Source organism: Prenolepis imparis, unplaced genomic scaffold, assembly GCF_030444845.1.
Source record: "Prenolepis imparis isolate NDT839.2.m4 unplaced genomic scaffold, iyPreImpa1.0 SCAF_7, whole genome shotgun sequence".
Lineage (NCBI taxonomy): Eukaryota > Metazoa > Arthropoda > Insecta > Hymenoptera > Formicidae > Prenolepis > Prenolepis imparis.
The window spans coordinates 10,462,540-10,477,900 of NW_028141165.1; the positions used below are offsets into that span (position 1 = coordinate 10,462,540).

Genomic DNA, 15,361 nt, shown 5'->3' on the forward strand with positions numbered 1-15,361 from the left:
TATATATATATATATATATATATATATATAACATACTTATTTCTTTTATTATTGTTCTGTAATTTGGGGGGTAATATAAGTATTATAAATATATATATATATTTATTTATAATAGTTATACATTACTAAATTACAGAAGAATAAAAGGAATAAGTATTTTTCCTATCATTGTGTAACTTATTTACTTCAGAGAAGTGAATAAAAGGACAGAGAATGTAATTTATAAAAACAATGCGACACAAATAATAAATAAATATATAGCATCAAACAAAACATAAACTGTTTTACAAATCTATGCTTTAATAAATTTAAAAAAAAAGATATGCTCATATTTGTGTAATTATATACATATGTTAGTTTTTGTTTCTCGAAATGCTTGACGCAAATAAAAAATTGTCGCAATAAATTATAGAAATATTTTTACATTTTTTACATTTTATTGTATAACAAAGATTGATTGTGTCTAGAGATAATCGGAATTAATGTCCAAATTCTTCTAGTATAGACTGAAATAAATTGGATTACAATCATATTTGATTTATTGCGTAACGAATAATTGAATATAGCTGCAAATAATTGAATAGAATGATAATAATTGAAAGACAAAAAATTTGCTTATTCTAGCTGCAGAGCAGAGAATATACTTTCAATTGCGACAAAAATAGAATAGTTTTAAATGTGCATTAAAAAAACATTTATATTCTATATACTCTGATACTTGCATATAATTTAATATATATTCAGTTCTATGTATTCTATATATTCAATCCTACATATTTTATGTTATGTTATTCTTCCGTTATATTTATACTGTACGGCACATAAAATTATAAATTATGCTAAAATTCTTATACATCATAGATTATTTAACAGGTTTTGTAGCAAATTACACGATACTTCCGCGACTTCACCCACGGTCAAAGTTCTATTTACAACGAGCTTTATGTAATCAATCGTATAATCGTATAACCAACACAATTTTATGTGTAAGCCTTTTCCACTCGAATAAATGAGCATTAAACAGTTAAAAGAAAAGTGCTTTAATTGATAATCCAGAGTGAGAGAGACATATTTACACATGTATCTCATATATGTATAGATTTTCCCGCATCTTTTATTTACACATTACCTACAAATAATAAATTAAAAAAAAGACAATTTAATTTGTTAAAAAGTAAAGATTAATATAATTTGACTTTTTAAAATTAAATTAGAATGATCAATATAAACGTTTACATGTTCTACAAATTTTATTCGATTATAAAATTTAATTTTAATTGGTTATTAAACCATAATATTTTCACATTAACTTTTGACTCTAATCTTTGCTAATTAATATTAATTATATATAAATAATTTTATTTAATAAATATTCATAAAGGAAAATTTAAATTTCAAGTTCTTAAACTTTCTGTAAGTTATATACATATATTAAAAGTCAATAGCAATTGAGTTGCGAAAATTGATAGAGCAATGCTTGTATGCATAATGATAGATGATAGCCCTGAACGTTACGCATAGTTACGCCTGAATTTTACTACTTTAACATTTAATTTGAATCGTTTATTAACTAACTCGGAAATGATTCTGACTTTTTCTAATATTTATACGTTGTAACTCCATTTAATTTTCACGCAATTACGAGATAATATATGCAATTAAAATATTTTTTAACACAATTTACGTAATAATACAACACAGTAATCACATTTATGCATATACTTTTATAAACGTCAATAAATTACGGAAATTAAATGAAAATACGAAAAGTTTTCTGTTTTGTCTGTTTGAGAATTTATCAAGAACCAATAAAAAATATATCTTTACTCTAAGTCTTATACAAAAACATTTTTTGATAACTTATTTAATTATGAATGTACACATAATATATGTTTAATAGCATTTGCACAAAATTTATTATAAACTAAAAATGTTTACACATTGTTATATTCTCATCTTTTATAAATAGCAAGTGAGAAACGTAGACTTCTCTGTAATAAACATTTAATAAGCATGATTTTTAAACAGCCTGATTTATGGAATACCTATTTTGTAATGACGTCAAATGTCAAGACGTGTAAAACTATGATGATTAAGAAGTAATAATATATCTCATAATTACGCGTCTCTCTTGGGACTCGTAACTTCACTCACTCTAGTGCTAGTGCTTATACGTATTTATTGCGTGGAGCAACATTCATCGAACGTTTATTGTTGAGCATCATAAGAGGATTACATTCTTTTATAATAATTTATTATGCTAATTACATCTCGCTGACGAAAGGGCTCTCCTTGAATGGAAAAGTCAGACTGTTCTTTCTATCATGCTTGTTAATTTCTTTTAATTGAATCCTTAAGCAAATATCTTGCATATCTAATAATAAAAGTTTTAAAAAGTTGTAGATGCTTGCACAACACTATATAATTTTTCCTTCATTTTTGATATCTTATATTCTGAAGCAAGATAGTATAAAAAATTTTTTCTTTACAATTCAATAATCTTTAACTTTGGTACAATTCTTCGATTATATTGGTCGTAATAATAAAACAAGATTAATTATTTAATTATTTAATTATTAATGCTGCAACGCGTGTCGTCATCTGCCTCTCGAATGACAAAGATAAAATTATTTGTTACTAATTACATCTTTTTTGATATATCAAATAAAAAAAATGAAACGTTCAATCATTATTACGAAAATTAGAGAGAGAGAGAGAGAGAGAGAGAGAGAGAGAGAGAGAGAGAGAGAGAGAGAGAGAGAGAGAGAGAGAGAGAGAGAGAGAGCTATTTATCTTTCAATTGCGCTTGCTTGAAAATCTTTCTGTTTATTACTTGTGCGAATACATATGTCTTTCGAAACTCTTGCAAAATTCACAAAACATACATTCATAAACATACCTCGTTTATTATCTTATTGCACTTCCTCTTTTCTTTCGTCACCTTTGGTTTTGACGAATTCTTATATCACGTTTTCGTTTTCGATTCTTTGTTTCGCAAAACGCAATCAGATAATATTTGCAAAATGTATGATGATTTACAATGAGACTCTTATATATGCGTGACTAAGTGCCATATAATTTGTCTATTATTTTTACATTTACACATAAAGATACAGTCTGAGTCTGACGTATAAGTTCAAGTTACAAAAATATTAAGCATTTTTAAAATTATAGGTATCTATTGCTCTTATTTATTTATATATATTTAGAAAGAGATTTTGTGCAATTTAGATTTAATTAAAATCAATTAAAATTAAAATATTAGAGTTAGAACTAAATTAATTATCGTGTCGAAATACTACTTTTGTTTGTCATCTTTCTCACGTTTTCCTTCAATTCCGAATGCGAGAATTCTCTTATTTTTCTCTTGCATGAGTTTTATCTGAACGCTTATTAACACGGTTTTTTAGAGAACAAAATTAGATAAAAATTTAATTATAAACTAATTAGAAATGTTTTTAATTATCACGATCTCTTTTATTACTTCATCTAAAGTGCATAGTTAGATGTACCTTACGTCTCAAATATTAATTTTTTTATCTCGATACGTATATTTTTAATCAATAGCATTACAATTATTAATGTAAAAGATGCAGCAAGTTTCCTATCAGCTGCTGCCCTCTGTTAAATATCAAGACACAAAACGGGTAGCTAGTTCGCAGGCGCATTTTGTGATATATATGTACATATATATTGGTTCATCGTCTCCTGCCCTGTATACCAGCCGGAGGACGCATTCCTTCCTCGTGTCTCACCGATGTCGGAACCGCTAGTTACTTCTCTCTGTCGTCTCCCTTTCCACTACCGTTCATACCACTCTCTCTCTTCGCTTTTTTCTCTCCACCGACCATCATTCTCGCGCATCAGTGCCACAGTACTTGCGTCGTAGCGGCTTTGTTGTGCTCACAAAGCCGACCCCACTACAGACCAGTTCCCATTACTGTTGTAGTCTACCTTGGTACCTGATGCGGCAACAGTTGTTCCTCTCTCATTGGCTGTCTTAGTCTACTGTTCATTCATCTTTCTCATATCTCCCTCCAGTTCCGAATGCGACAGTGCTCCCATTTTTCTCTTGCACGAGTCTTATCCGAACGCTTGATAAGAGTGGCAGTGTCAAGGTCAGAGTGCGAGCGAAGAAGGAAAGAGCGAATGTCAAAGACGTTTGGTGCAGTGCAGCACGGGTGAAAGGATCATTCTGATCTCTTTCCCTCTCTTTATTTCTCTCTCGCCTGACCATCATCATTTCCCTCGACGAAACATGTCTCTCATCGCCGAGTGCTTTCGTCGTTTGATGGATGGATCATCTTGTAAAAATGAGGTACGCACGTGCTGCACACATATCTTGCATGGCAAACATCGCCTGATATTGTATCATGATATTAAAATATTCTTGTCAGAGCATAAAAGGCGTGCTTTGATTGTGTTTTTGAGGAGCGACTGATAATTAAATAATTTTTCTCTGCAAGTTCTTATTTTAATTAATTAATTATATTAAATGCTTGTTTTATTATTAAATTATATTTCTTTTTGAGATTGAGATTTAAAAAAGATTTAAACTGCCGGTTTTTCTTTGTAATTAAATAGAAGAGGAGTAAAATTAAATGTAATATATTAAACTCTCTCTCTCTCTCTCTCTCTCTCTCTCTGTCTCTAATATTGTTTAATGTTATATATGTTTTTTCCTATAATATATATATATATATATATATATATATATATATATATATATATATATATATATGTAAAAAATTATTATTTATCACGAATTTATATAATATTTATATAATGTCTAAGTATTTCACGAAATAAAATAATCACTATATATGTACATATACATATACATATGTATATAGGGAAAGGGGGGGTGAGAGTTTCAGTATCAATGAGCTTTGTTATTTATGATATTTGCACATTTTGACATGACATGTCAAGTCGCCTCGACTGGACGCTATTGAATATAAAATATGGGTCGCTCAAAGAAAATTGTGACCGTAGAATTCTAAGTACCTTCATCTCTGAAATCTGGCGGCCTTGAATATGATGCTGGGAGCAATTACTTAGTTACTTGGTTAGAACCGTTTAGAAACGTTTACTTGATGCGTAATAATCTAGTATTATGTACCTATCGCTTAATAATATTTATTTTTTTAAGAAAGTTCCTTTTAACCCTCCTCTTTTAATTACTACTCTCTTAATACTTCTATCTCTTAAAATCATTCTATAATTAAGGAAAATTATTACTAAAATTAGATGAATATTATTAAATATATTTATTTAAGAGATAAAAATATCAATGCTTGGATATGTACCTATATTTGAACATTTGTATTTTTTTGGTCTTTAAATGCGGATATTTAAACTTTCAGCCATGAACATATGTATGTATATTTAATATACAATATACATTTCATATTAAAAATTTAGATATCCGTATTTAAAAACCAAAAAAATACGAATGTCCAGATATAGGTACATATCTAACATTGATACTTTTACCTTAATTATCAATGTATTTATCAATTATCATTTAAGAAAATTTTATTAAATACATATAATAGTTCCCCCCCCCCCCCGCCCCCACATGGAATATAATATTCAAAAAAGTTTACTTACAATAATTTTTAGAGAAATATTATCAATAAAATAATTTATCCTGTATATAATATATCAAAAATAACTATTAAAGCGATTCTATTTAATTCAGCTCTTAAATAGTCTTTCGAATTAAATTTATTAAATTAATTTTTTTCCATTTCTTTTAATATGTATTTTAAATTAAATATATTATTTTTTATATATTAATTCAGATACTTTTCAGTTTATTAACATAGAAATAAAGTTAAAGCTATAACAGCAAAATTTAATTTTATATTGCATAAACGTAATACTCTATTTAATGATAATGCAGAAAAGTCTAAAAACTATTGCTATATATGGCTAAATTCAAACTAAATATAGAAAATTATATTAAACATCTCGATTATAGAAAATTATTATATTACGTAACAATGTACATATATTGATATATGAATTATTATAAATATATTATGAAAAGATTTCTATAATAAATATACCATTAAAAAAATTGGTGGGGGCCCCATGTGTTTCATCATATTTACATTATTTTTTATATTTATATTAATATTGCGGAATATCGAATTTTACTATATTCTGATTAATTTATTTCAGCTCAAAGGATACAAAGTGACAGATGTAAATCGTACGCGGAAAATTGGTATCGCCTGTAAAAATTTTCAAGACCTTAAGCGAAAAGCGTGTTTGAAATTAAATGTAAGTACATATACCTATGACACAATAGATCATATACGAGTAGATTAGTTAATTTTATATTGTTTAATGTTAAACTGCTTTTGGATATTATATACAATATATACGTGCTACACCGAGATAAACATCGTATCGTATGAATAATGCAATATATTTTCACGTAATGTAATTGCATATGATAATGTAACGAAATTTATCACGTAAATGTTGCGCATTCACATTCATTTAGTATTCGGATGATGTATGCATCGTTTTAAGCTGGATTTACATTCCTTCGATTGTGTATTATAATGTCATTCCTCGTGTGAATAAAATGCGAGTTTTCGTTTAAAGTAATACAGAAATTAGCGTTGGCTTAATACATGAGATGCATTTAAAATTAATTTTTAACGCTGATATTGATATAATTTCAAATAAAAAACAAATATTGAATATTAGAATTTTTTGAAAAATTTAAAATACTTGTATTATTTATAGAATGAAGATGAAATATAAGAAAAAAGCAGCCACATGCATTGTGCCAGTCACTGCTGCTCAACTTACGCTTATTCATGCTTTGCTAGAATGTGAAATTTGTCCTTGCAGTCGAAAGCAAGAATAGAGCCCGGTACATGTACACTAAACGATTCCCCATTGTATAGATTTGTTCGACTCGCACTCGCACGTTCAATGCATCTATTCTTCTCCTATATTGTTTATGCAATAATTACTTAAATGTGCTGAACAAATCGCGCTTTTGTTCCGATTTCCTTTGAAATTGCTTCGCAATCATTACTGTATTCCATGATTTCTAATCAATCAGTCATAACATACGTGATGGAATTTATGAAGTGAGAGGAGAAATTAATTGAAATGGACACATGGCTTAAGTCATAGTCTGCTTAATATAGCGAAGAGACAGAAAGTCATTCATTAAACATGTTCAGAGATTTGCATCGACTAACAAGAATATCTTGCAGAAATTATGCAACCTTATAATCTTATTTATGCGCTTAAAATATTTCTCTTCCTCTCAATCTCTTCATCAAGCACGAACAGATAATTCTGGTATATAGTGTGTGTGTGTGTGTGTGTGTGTGTGTATATACATATATAAAATTGCATTTCTTTTATTCTTTATAATATTATAGGAAAAAATGTATCAGTGTTTAGAAAAATGAAATATCATTTGCTATATTTAACATGTCGAATTTTACTATATGATTCATTTCATATATTGACATAAGAATTTGATAAAAATGCGATGACACGATGAAAATAGATAAAGAAACATATATATAAATATATCTATTCCGGATCCTGGGGTCGTATCAATACCGCGAGTATTTTTCAACGACTGGCCTTGATATGAAAGAGGCGTAGCTGATAGTATTTCGAGGGTTGGTAGATAGGTAGGTTAATCCGGTTGCAGCGCGTCCTTGAAATCCGCATCCGCCCGCCCGCAACCGCTGGCTCTATCGAACCAGCCGGGCCAGGGACAGGAAATAATCTCAATGTCAAGGGCGTGTGAATCCGCTTTTCGTGTTGACTTTAAAGTCGACCCAAAAATTCAATCCGAAATGACGCAAAATCATGAGTCTTGAGTCTCCCATTTTCGAATGAATCATTACTCTAATCATTATTATAAAGAGATTAACGCATAATCCATATATGTTGTGTGTGTGACAGATGTTTTATATTGATATAGTAATTGTCGAATCTCTCTCAACGTCCTGGTTGCGTTCAACTATTAATAACATTAATTAACATCGTCATATTATAATCATTTGCTCTTAGGAACGCTATGTTATAATTAATAAAGTTCTTGCCAAAAGTTGTGAATGAATTACTTTTTATTTAATTATTTTTGAACTTGTCAAACTTCAAAAATTATAAACTTTCAACAACTTGGTTTATCGAAAAAAAAGTTGAAGATCTGCGAATGGAATATATGTACGCGTGGCAAATTATTTCGACCTTCATTGTTTGCAGACTCGTTGAGAGAAATGTGAAAATGATGCTGTCAAGCTACGAGAAAAGCGATATAAAAGTTGGTAATCCTTGCGTTCGACTTTCGAAGAATTATTTACAAGAGGGAATGTATTGCAATGTAGCCTTGACGTCTGTTTGAGATCTCGAGTATTCTTTTGCATTTGCTACATTATCAATAATTTATTTAAAATACTTTCACGGACGTTAATTAATCCGGGAACAGATCTGACTAACGAAGGCTCTTTCGCGCTCTTTCCTCTATAATCTCATAATATTCACAATCTCACAGTAAAGAAAAACTAATTAGACCTAATCAATAGTAATTTGAAAATGGTAATCCGATGTACTTTTACAGATAATTAACAATCCGAGAGAGGTGAATGTTTTTCTTCTGGATGGATCATTAATCGATGAGGAATATTTTCATACATTGGAGCCACAAACTACTCTGATCTTACAGAAGCCAGGAGAGAAAGTATTATCCGGTTAGTATAATAATATAGTATATGTAACGTGAAATATATTAATACATCTTGAAATTGGAATAATTAATGTGATTGTTTTAACAATGCAAAAAAGATTTATTATATGTTTAGAAATTGAATATTCTATCTCTAATTATTGAAATAACATTAATTCTCTCCAATTTCAATTAATAACGTAGAATTATTATATATCAATTTAAATTTACAATTAAAAAGCTGGCTGGCTATAAATAATATTGTTAAAGGATTAGGCTGATAAAGTTATTATTACATAGAATAGCCGACAGAATTTTTGCGTCTTGGAATAACTACTTCGTGTATCGTAGTTTGCTATTTCTTTTTTATACGAGAGAAGAAACTAAAGAAAAGGTCATGCTGCTTATTAGCATCTTGATATTAATTTTTCATTTTTCTACGTATAAATAATAAATGTTATTTTTTAAACATGAATGTATATAGATCAAATATTTTCTTTATCGCAACTAACGTTTCTAATGCATTTAATTTCTGTGAAGCGCAATAATTCGAAAAGCTTTGAGTCGCTACTTTGAATCTCCTACACTTTCTTAATACTTCTGCATGGTACATTTATCATTGTTAACGCTAACTGCGTAACTTAAAGAGTATATTTCCGAGATTTATTGCTTTACAAATTCAATGTAAATTTATCATCATGCAAATAACGAATGTGCGCCGCGAGTTTGGCCACGTGCCAAAATTAAATATTCCGGATCAGTATCAGTCTCTCAAAAGTTTACCAACTTCTTGGCAAGGGCCGAGAAGGCGCCCTGGGGAAATGTAGATTGTATTCTTTCACCGACGGCGAAGACGCCGTGCAATTTCTTTTCAAGGACGAACGATTTCTCGCAGACGCGGACATTCTCTACGATGCGCTGAGACGCGTGAACATTGATTTCCTCACTGCCGGCGACAAGGTGACGCAATTCCTGACGGAAAATCTTAAAGCAAAGGTTGCGTTGTTGAACAAAGTGTTGAACAAAGATGACTCCAAGACGATACTTAGCACGAGGGACGAGCATCCGGAGTGGTTTCAAGATTTGGAAACTAATTGCACGACTAAAGTGAGTTTAGTGAGGCGAAAAATCTGCTCTGTCATTATACATAATTTATACCGGTTTTTTTTTGTATTTTCAGTATAAATAAACATTTAATATATATTCCGAAAATATTCGCATTTGATAAATAATGTAATGCATATTATTTGCATATTATTAATATGCATATTATTTAATATATAATTAATAATTCAGTTTTTATAAGAGATATTTTGCTCTTTCCTCTTTTTTCGAGATATTAAATTATGAAATTGAAACTTTCGAATTAATCTTTTGTTTTATTCACAGGAAGCGTATATGCATCGCAGGTGTCAAGACAGGATACGCACTTATCTGTATAAAACAATCGAGCAGATTAGAAACTCGGACGTGTTCATGAACGATCGCAGTGCGAGGCAGCAGCTTCTGCGTACGATAGCATTCTTTAAAGTTCAGCTTAAGGAAGATCATTATTTCGGGTATTATTTTGATAGAAGCAGAGTGCAGACTAAAACCTCTAAGGATGATAATGACGAGACCGATTCTAGTCGATGTTACGAGCATTGTCCTTGCAACTTCAGTCATATCAGCGACGAAACGTATCTGGATCAACGATACCTTCGTCTTCCTCAATCGTCCGATACGAGCACGACTGACGTCGATTCAACCAAGATCGACGAGACAGACGCGAGGAGGCTCGTCGAGTCCGAGAAAAACGACGACCTATTGGAAGGTTGCACCTATCGTGTGAAATCGCGAGGAAAGCAAATTGCTATTTGTAACGAGAAGGGCGAGTTTAGATGCGAGGGCCGATGGAACGTGGACAGCTGCGCTTATGGGGACCGACACAAGATTAATCCGTACAAATCCAGGGAGGAGCTCGCTCTATTCTCTACATGGAATTTGGATCACAAGTAAGATAATGATCATAGTGGATTTTTTTTTTGTTTATCGAGATTTCTCAAATACTCAACGGGAAATTATTAATCTGTATGCATGCGCTAACTTAAATTTAAAACAATTTATTTGATGTATGCGATATCAATACAATTGTAAAATAATCCGGCGAAATTCAATTATTATTATTATTTGCAGAATCGAAAGGTCCAGAACGCTCGTTCCGATGTTACTACAGCTCTCGCAACAGGGTACTATTAATGAACAGGATATCTACGACTGTTACGACAATCTGTTTACCGTGAAGAATTTAAGGCTAGTTCATATCGTATGCCACGATAAAGGATCGCACAAATAAGCTTTAATTCTGTGGAACTGTTATGTCAACATATATATATATATGTTATTAAAAGTACTACTGTGAAAGATTTGAAGGCCAAGATAAAACTTTACAAGTGCGAGATGATGTATACAGATACTATATAACTATAGAACCGATCTCCTTATATACAGATCTCTACAAATAAATATCGTTAAGTGCTGTTGATAAAATACAGACTTAGAGATTATTAATGTTATTATATGATATCGGTTATACTTCCATTGCGGCATGAAATGCTAAGCAATAACGTTCATAAAATATTATAAAACGTCCTCTAAAGCTTAAAATATTTTAAGTGATTATCGCGATTTTTTATTTCTATAAAATAGAAAATTTAATTTCTCGAGTAACTGATGTTAACATGATAATTACAAGTTTTAGACAATCTATATGATTATTTTATATAATATGAGAAGAAAGATTCAGAATAGAACATAAATACAGCAGAAATTATTAAATTAACACTTGTGTATATTGAATAAGAAAAATTACGCTCACTTTAAAGTATCATTTAAATATGGCTGTCAATTAATAGAAAATTTAAAAATATAAATGTAAAAAAGTAATTTTTTTAAAAATTAATTTACAAGAAGATCTCATAAAAGCGTCTTCTCGAGTAATTATGATATTACATACTTGGATATTACTACGATTCTGACTGAATGATTATTATATATATTTAAAATAATAATTAAGACATTTTTTTTAATTATATCATTCTGACATGTTTTTTTATCCACAATATTATAATGATCTTTTCTTTCAAAGACATTATTTGTATAAATCATTTACGAATACAGGGTTGCATAAATCGCACGCAATGGAAGAACCGTATATTTTACTTCAGCCTCTATAAAGGTTGCCAAAATAAAAATAAAACTGTTGTATCGAATATATCGTTAAGCATTGAATATATATTCAGTGCTTGTAGATAAAGAAGAGACTAAAAAGTCTTATTAAGGAGCAAAAAGGTTCTCCTTTAGAATCATGTGAAATCAGAAATTAACTCTAGCTCTCTATCAGAATCAGATCAGATCGAAAACTAAGTTAATTTGTCTTGATTCAGTGAGCTATTGCTCACTTCTTGTACTCCAAGATAAATACGAGATAGAATATCTTTCAGACATATTTTTATTCAGACTGCTCGAAAGAGACAAAACAAAGTTCTGATATATACATACATACATATGTACAAAAAACATATATTAATTAAATATATATACCTATACCTATATGTATATATATATATATATATATATATATTCAATTTAGAGAAAGAAACAAATATGTATGTACGATATTATTCTTATATAGATAGAATATGTCAAAATTTCTGCGCGAGTCTATTTATTTTTTTTATTTTTTATTAATTTATAGCTTTTATTGCTAACAAAAAACTGTAAAAAAGATTATTTATTTTCTCAAATATAAATATTTTTATAACTCAAAATATTCTTAAAAAAGGAGATAAAGTTTGCTGTGCACAAAATTGGATAAAGAATATATGTATATAAAATTTTGTTACTTATTTATTGCGCTATTCTTCTCTTTTACTCATGAATAAATTTGTAAATATTCCTCTTTTTTCAAATAATTTATAATTAAAAAACTATCGATAACATTTTTTTCCAAGTTTAAATTGGAAAAAATTCGTAAATGAAAGAAAATGCAGAAAATCCTACAAATCTGTATGTATTATATGTATATTGAACGACATTGTAAAACTTTTTAACTGTACGAAATGATGTTTTCTCCAATGAAAGACTATCTAACTGAAAAATTGCACAAAAATATTAAATTAATATTAATATCGCTAATTTTTTATTCCGTTTGAATTTACTTTCTTATTTTTACTTGTCTTTACTTCAATAACATATTTACTTTTATATTATTGCATATAAGTATATTAATATACATAACTCTTTTTTTTATCCAAGCTGCAAATCTTAATTAGTAATGTAAATAATATACTTTAATGTTTTTAATTTTAAATAATAGAATAATGTACTTTTATCTTTGACTATTTATATTAGATTTATTATTATTATTATTTTTAGAAATGTCCTTTTCGTTATATTTGTATTATACATCTTGTAGCTGTATCAACTGTCTCCGCATACGGTCTCGTATTGAAAAATATTGTTCCTAATTTAGTCGAATAATTTAATTACTTCACGTGAATGTTCGTGTGTTGTATTGTTGTATACTATGTATTGTTGTTTACTATGTATTGTTGTTTACAGGATGCAAAGTTATAAAAGCAATTGTTATGGTTTTGACCAATGTACTCTTCTGAGTGGACTTTTACCATTCATATCGCTTCTAATGTTTAAAAAATATAATATATAGACGCGCGCATCAGCAAATGACTAGTTAAAAATATTTTTTAAATAATTTTAAAAATTTCTATAATAAAATATATATTTTCATATAAAATCAAAAAAATAATTAATGATCGCGTTGAAAAAAATAAACATTAATTGCAATAATAATAAATAAATAATTATTTTATGTTATAATTAATTTGATAGCAATATCATGTCTTATAAAAAATTAAATTAAAATAATTTTAAAAGTAAATTTAAAAATTATAATTTTATTAGCTTACAATTGTTTAATCGTAGAATAGTTATATTATCTTATCTTATATGAGTATTATATGTATAAATAAATATCAATTTATTTATCATTTATTGATACGCCCATCTTATATAAAGTTGCGACAATATGCAGAATTGAAAATAAAGCAAAATTAATTTTGACGCTATCGGAGATATGGAATATAAATTTTTTTCTGATAAAATTTATTGAATAAAATTTAAATATTTAAACCAACAAAATCTGAAACGATATATTGTACACAGTCATTCGGTTTTTTGTACAGTTTTTTAATTTTAAACAATAAAAATTATTATATAATATATTATTTATTCTAATATAATTTATGTACTAAATAATTCATTAATAATAACGAGATGGTTTATAAGATAATATTTACTTTCTATTTTAATTTATTCTTATTATTTAGATATAAAACATTTTTAGATATATCATATATTCCATATATTCCATATCTTTGATGATAACTGATAACATCAATTTTGCAATTATTTGTTTTAAGCACTCCATTTTACATAAATACTACTTTGACTGATTTATTATTCATAGACTAAGGATTATTCTTTATTTATTTTTTTAGAGGCATTAATAGGTAGGCATTGATATAACCGCGTAGGCATTGATATAATTGCAATTAATCATACTATATTCGCTAATTTTATCTCATTGTTAATTAACGATGTTGATGGTAAAGCGTATCAGACTAAATCTAACCATACCATTATATTTATTAATTTTGCATCGTAAATTGTTAATTAACAATATTGATGGTAAAACATGCCAGCCTAAATCTTTATATAATTTTCATATAACGATATTTTAACAAAGAAAAAATTATGTTACTTTGATAAATTCATTAGAGTTCTACAAATTGTGCCAAAGCAACATAGAATAAAGATACCAAATATGGAATATATTTCTAATATAGAATAACAAAATAAATAACAAGCAGTGATTAGGATAATTAGACTATCTAAAGTTGTCGTAAGACTAATATAGTGTCCAGAAACTATCGCTTATTAAATTATCTTTCTTAAAGTATTTAATATTTAATAATTTTTTTACATTACAATGTACAAATGTACATACGATGGCAATGTTGTATTAATATATCTATAACATTTACATTATAAAAACATAGTATTATAATGATAATTAAGTGATTGTGAGTTTTTTGTATAATTTAATAAGGTATTCCATATATATTATATGCGGGTCTTAAACGCAAATTCGCGGCGTTCTTTTCTATATTTTCTTGCGTACAATTTTATATTACCTCAATATGCTTTAACTTAATAAATATTTTTATATATGTGAACAACACCACAATTTCAAACGCACATTCAATCGACAAATTGGAAAGCAAATTTTTTATAAAGTAAAATATAAATTTTTTCCATATTTGGTATCTTTCCTCTATACATTTTTCATCGTTTTTATTGATAAAGTACGTGGCCAATTTGAGTGGCCTGTTATTTTCAATAAATTTTTAATCAATAGTCAATGCAGTTCAAAGTTCTGTTCGTTATATATCGATAAAAATTGGTATTATTAAAAGAGTCAACGTGTATCAAGAATTGTATTTTTTTAAAAAAGAGGTTTTATAACACTGATTGTGAATTTGAGGCAAAAATATTTTACAGAAAATAGATCATTCACCAACT

General features: G+C 28.2%; 1 protein-coding gene across 2 annotated transcripts; it reads left to right on the forward strand.

The window, feature by feature from the left end:
• The first annotated feature begins 3,703 nt into the window (after nt 1–3,703).
• Nucleotides 3,704–13,556, forward strand: Drep4 (DNA fragmentation factor-related protein 4). 2 transcript variants are annotated; one of them, XM_083041728.1, is made up of 6 exons: nt 3,704–4,318; nt 6,190–6,291; nt 8,615–8,744; nt 9,615–9,826; nt 10,109–10,713; nt 10,895–13,555. In XM_083041728.1, the coding sequence occupies exons 1-6, from the start codon at nt 4,259–4,261 to the stop codon at nt 11,052–11,054; spliced, it is 1,269 nt and encodes a 422-aa protein (XP_082897854.1). In that variant the 5' UTR covers nt 3,704–4,258; the 3' UTR covers nt 11,055–13,555. The 2 variants fall into 2 exon arrangements, with proteins under 2 accessions (XP_082897854.1, XP_082897855.1); XM_083041729.1 differs by lacking the exon at nt 3,704–4,318 and adding an exon at nt 8,260–8,317 and having other exon boundaries at nt 10,895–13,556.
• The last annotated feature ends 1,805 nt before the right edge of the window (nt 13,557–15,361 follow it).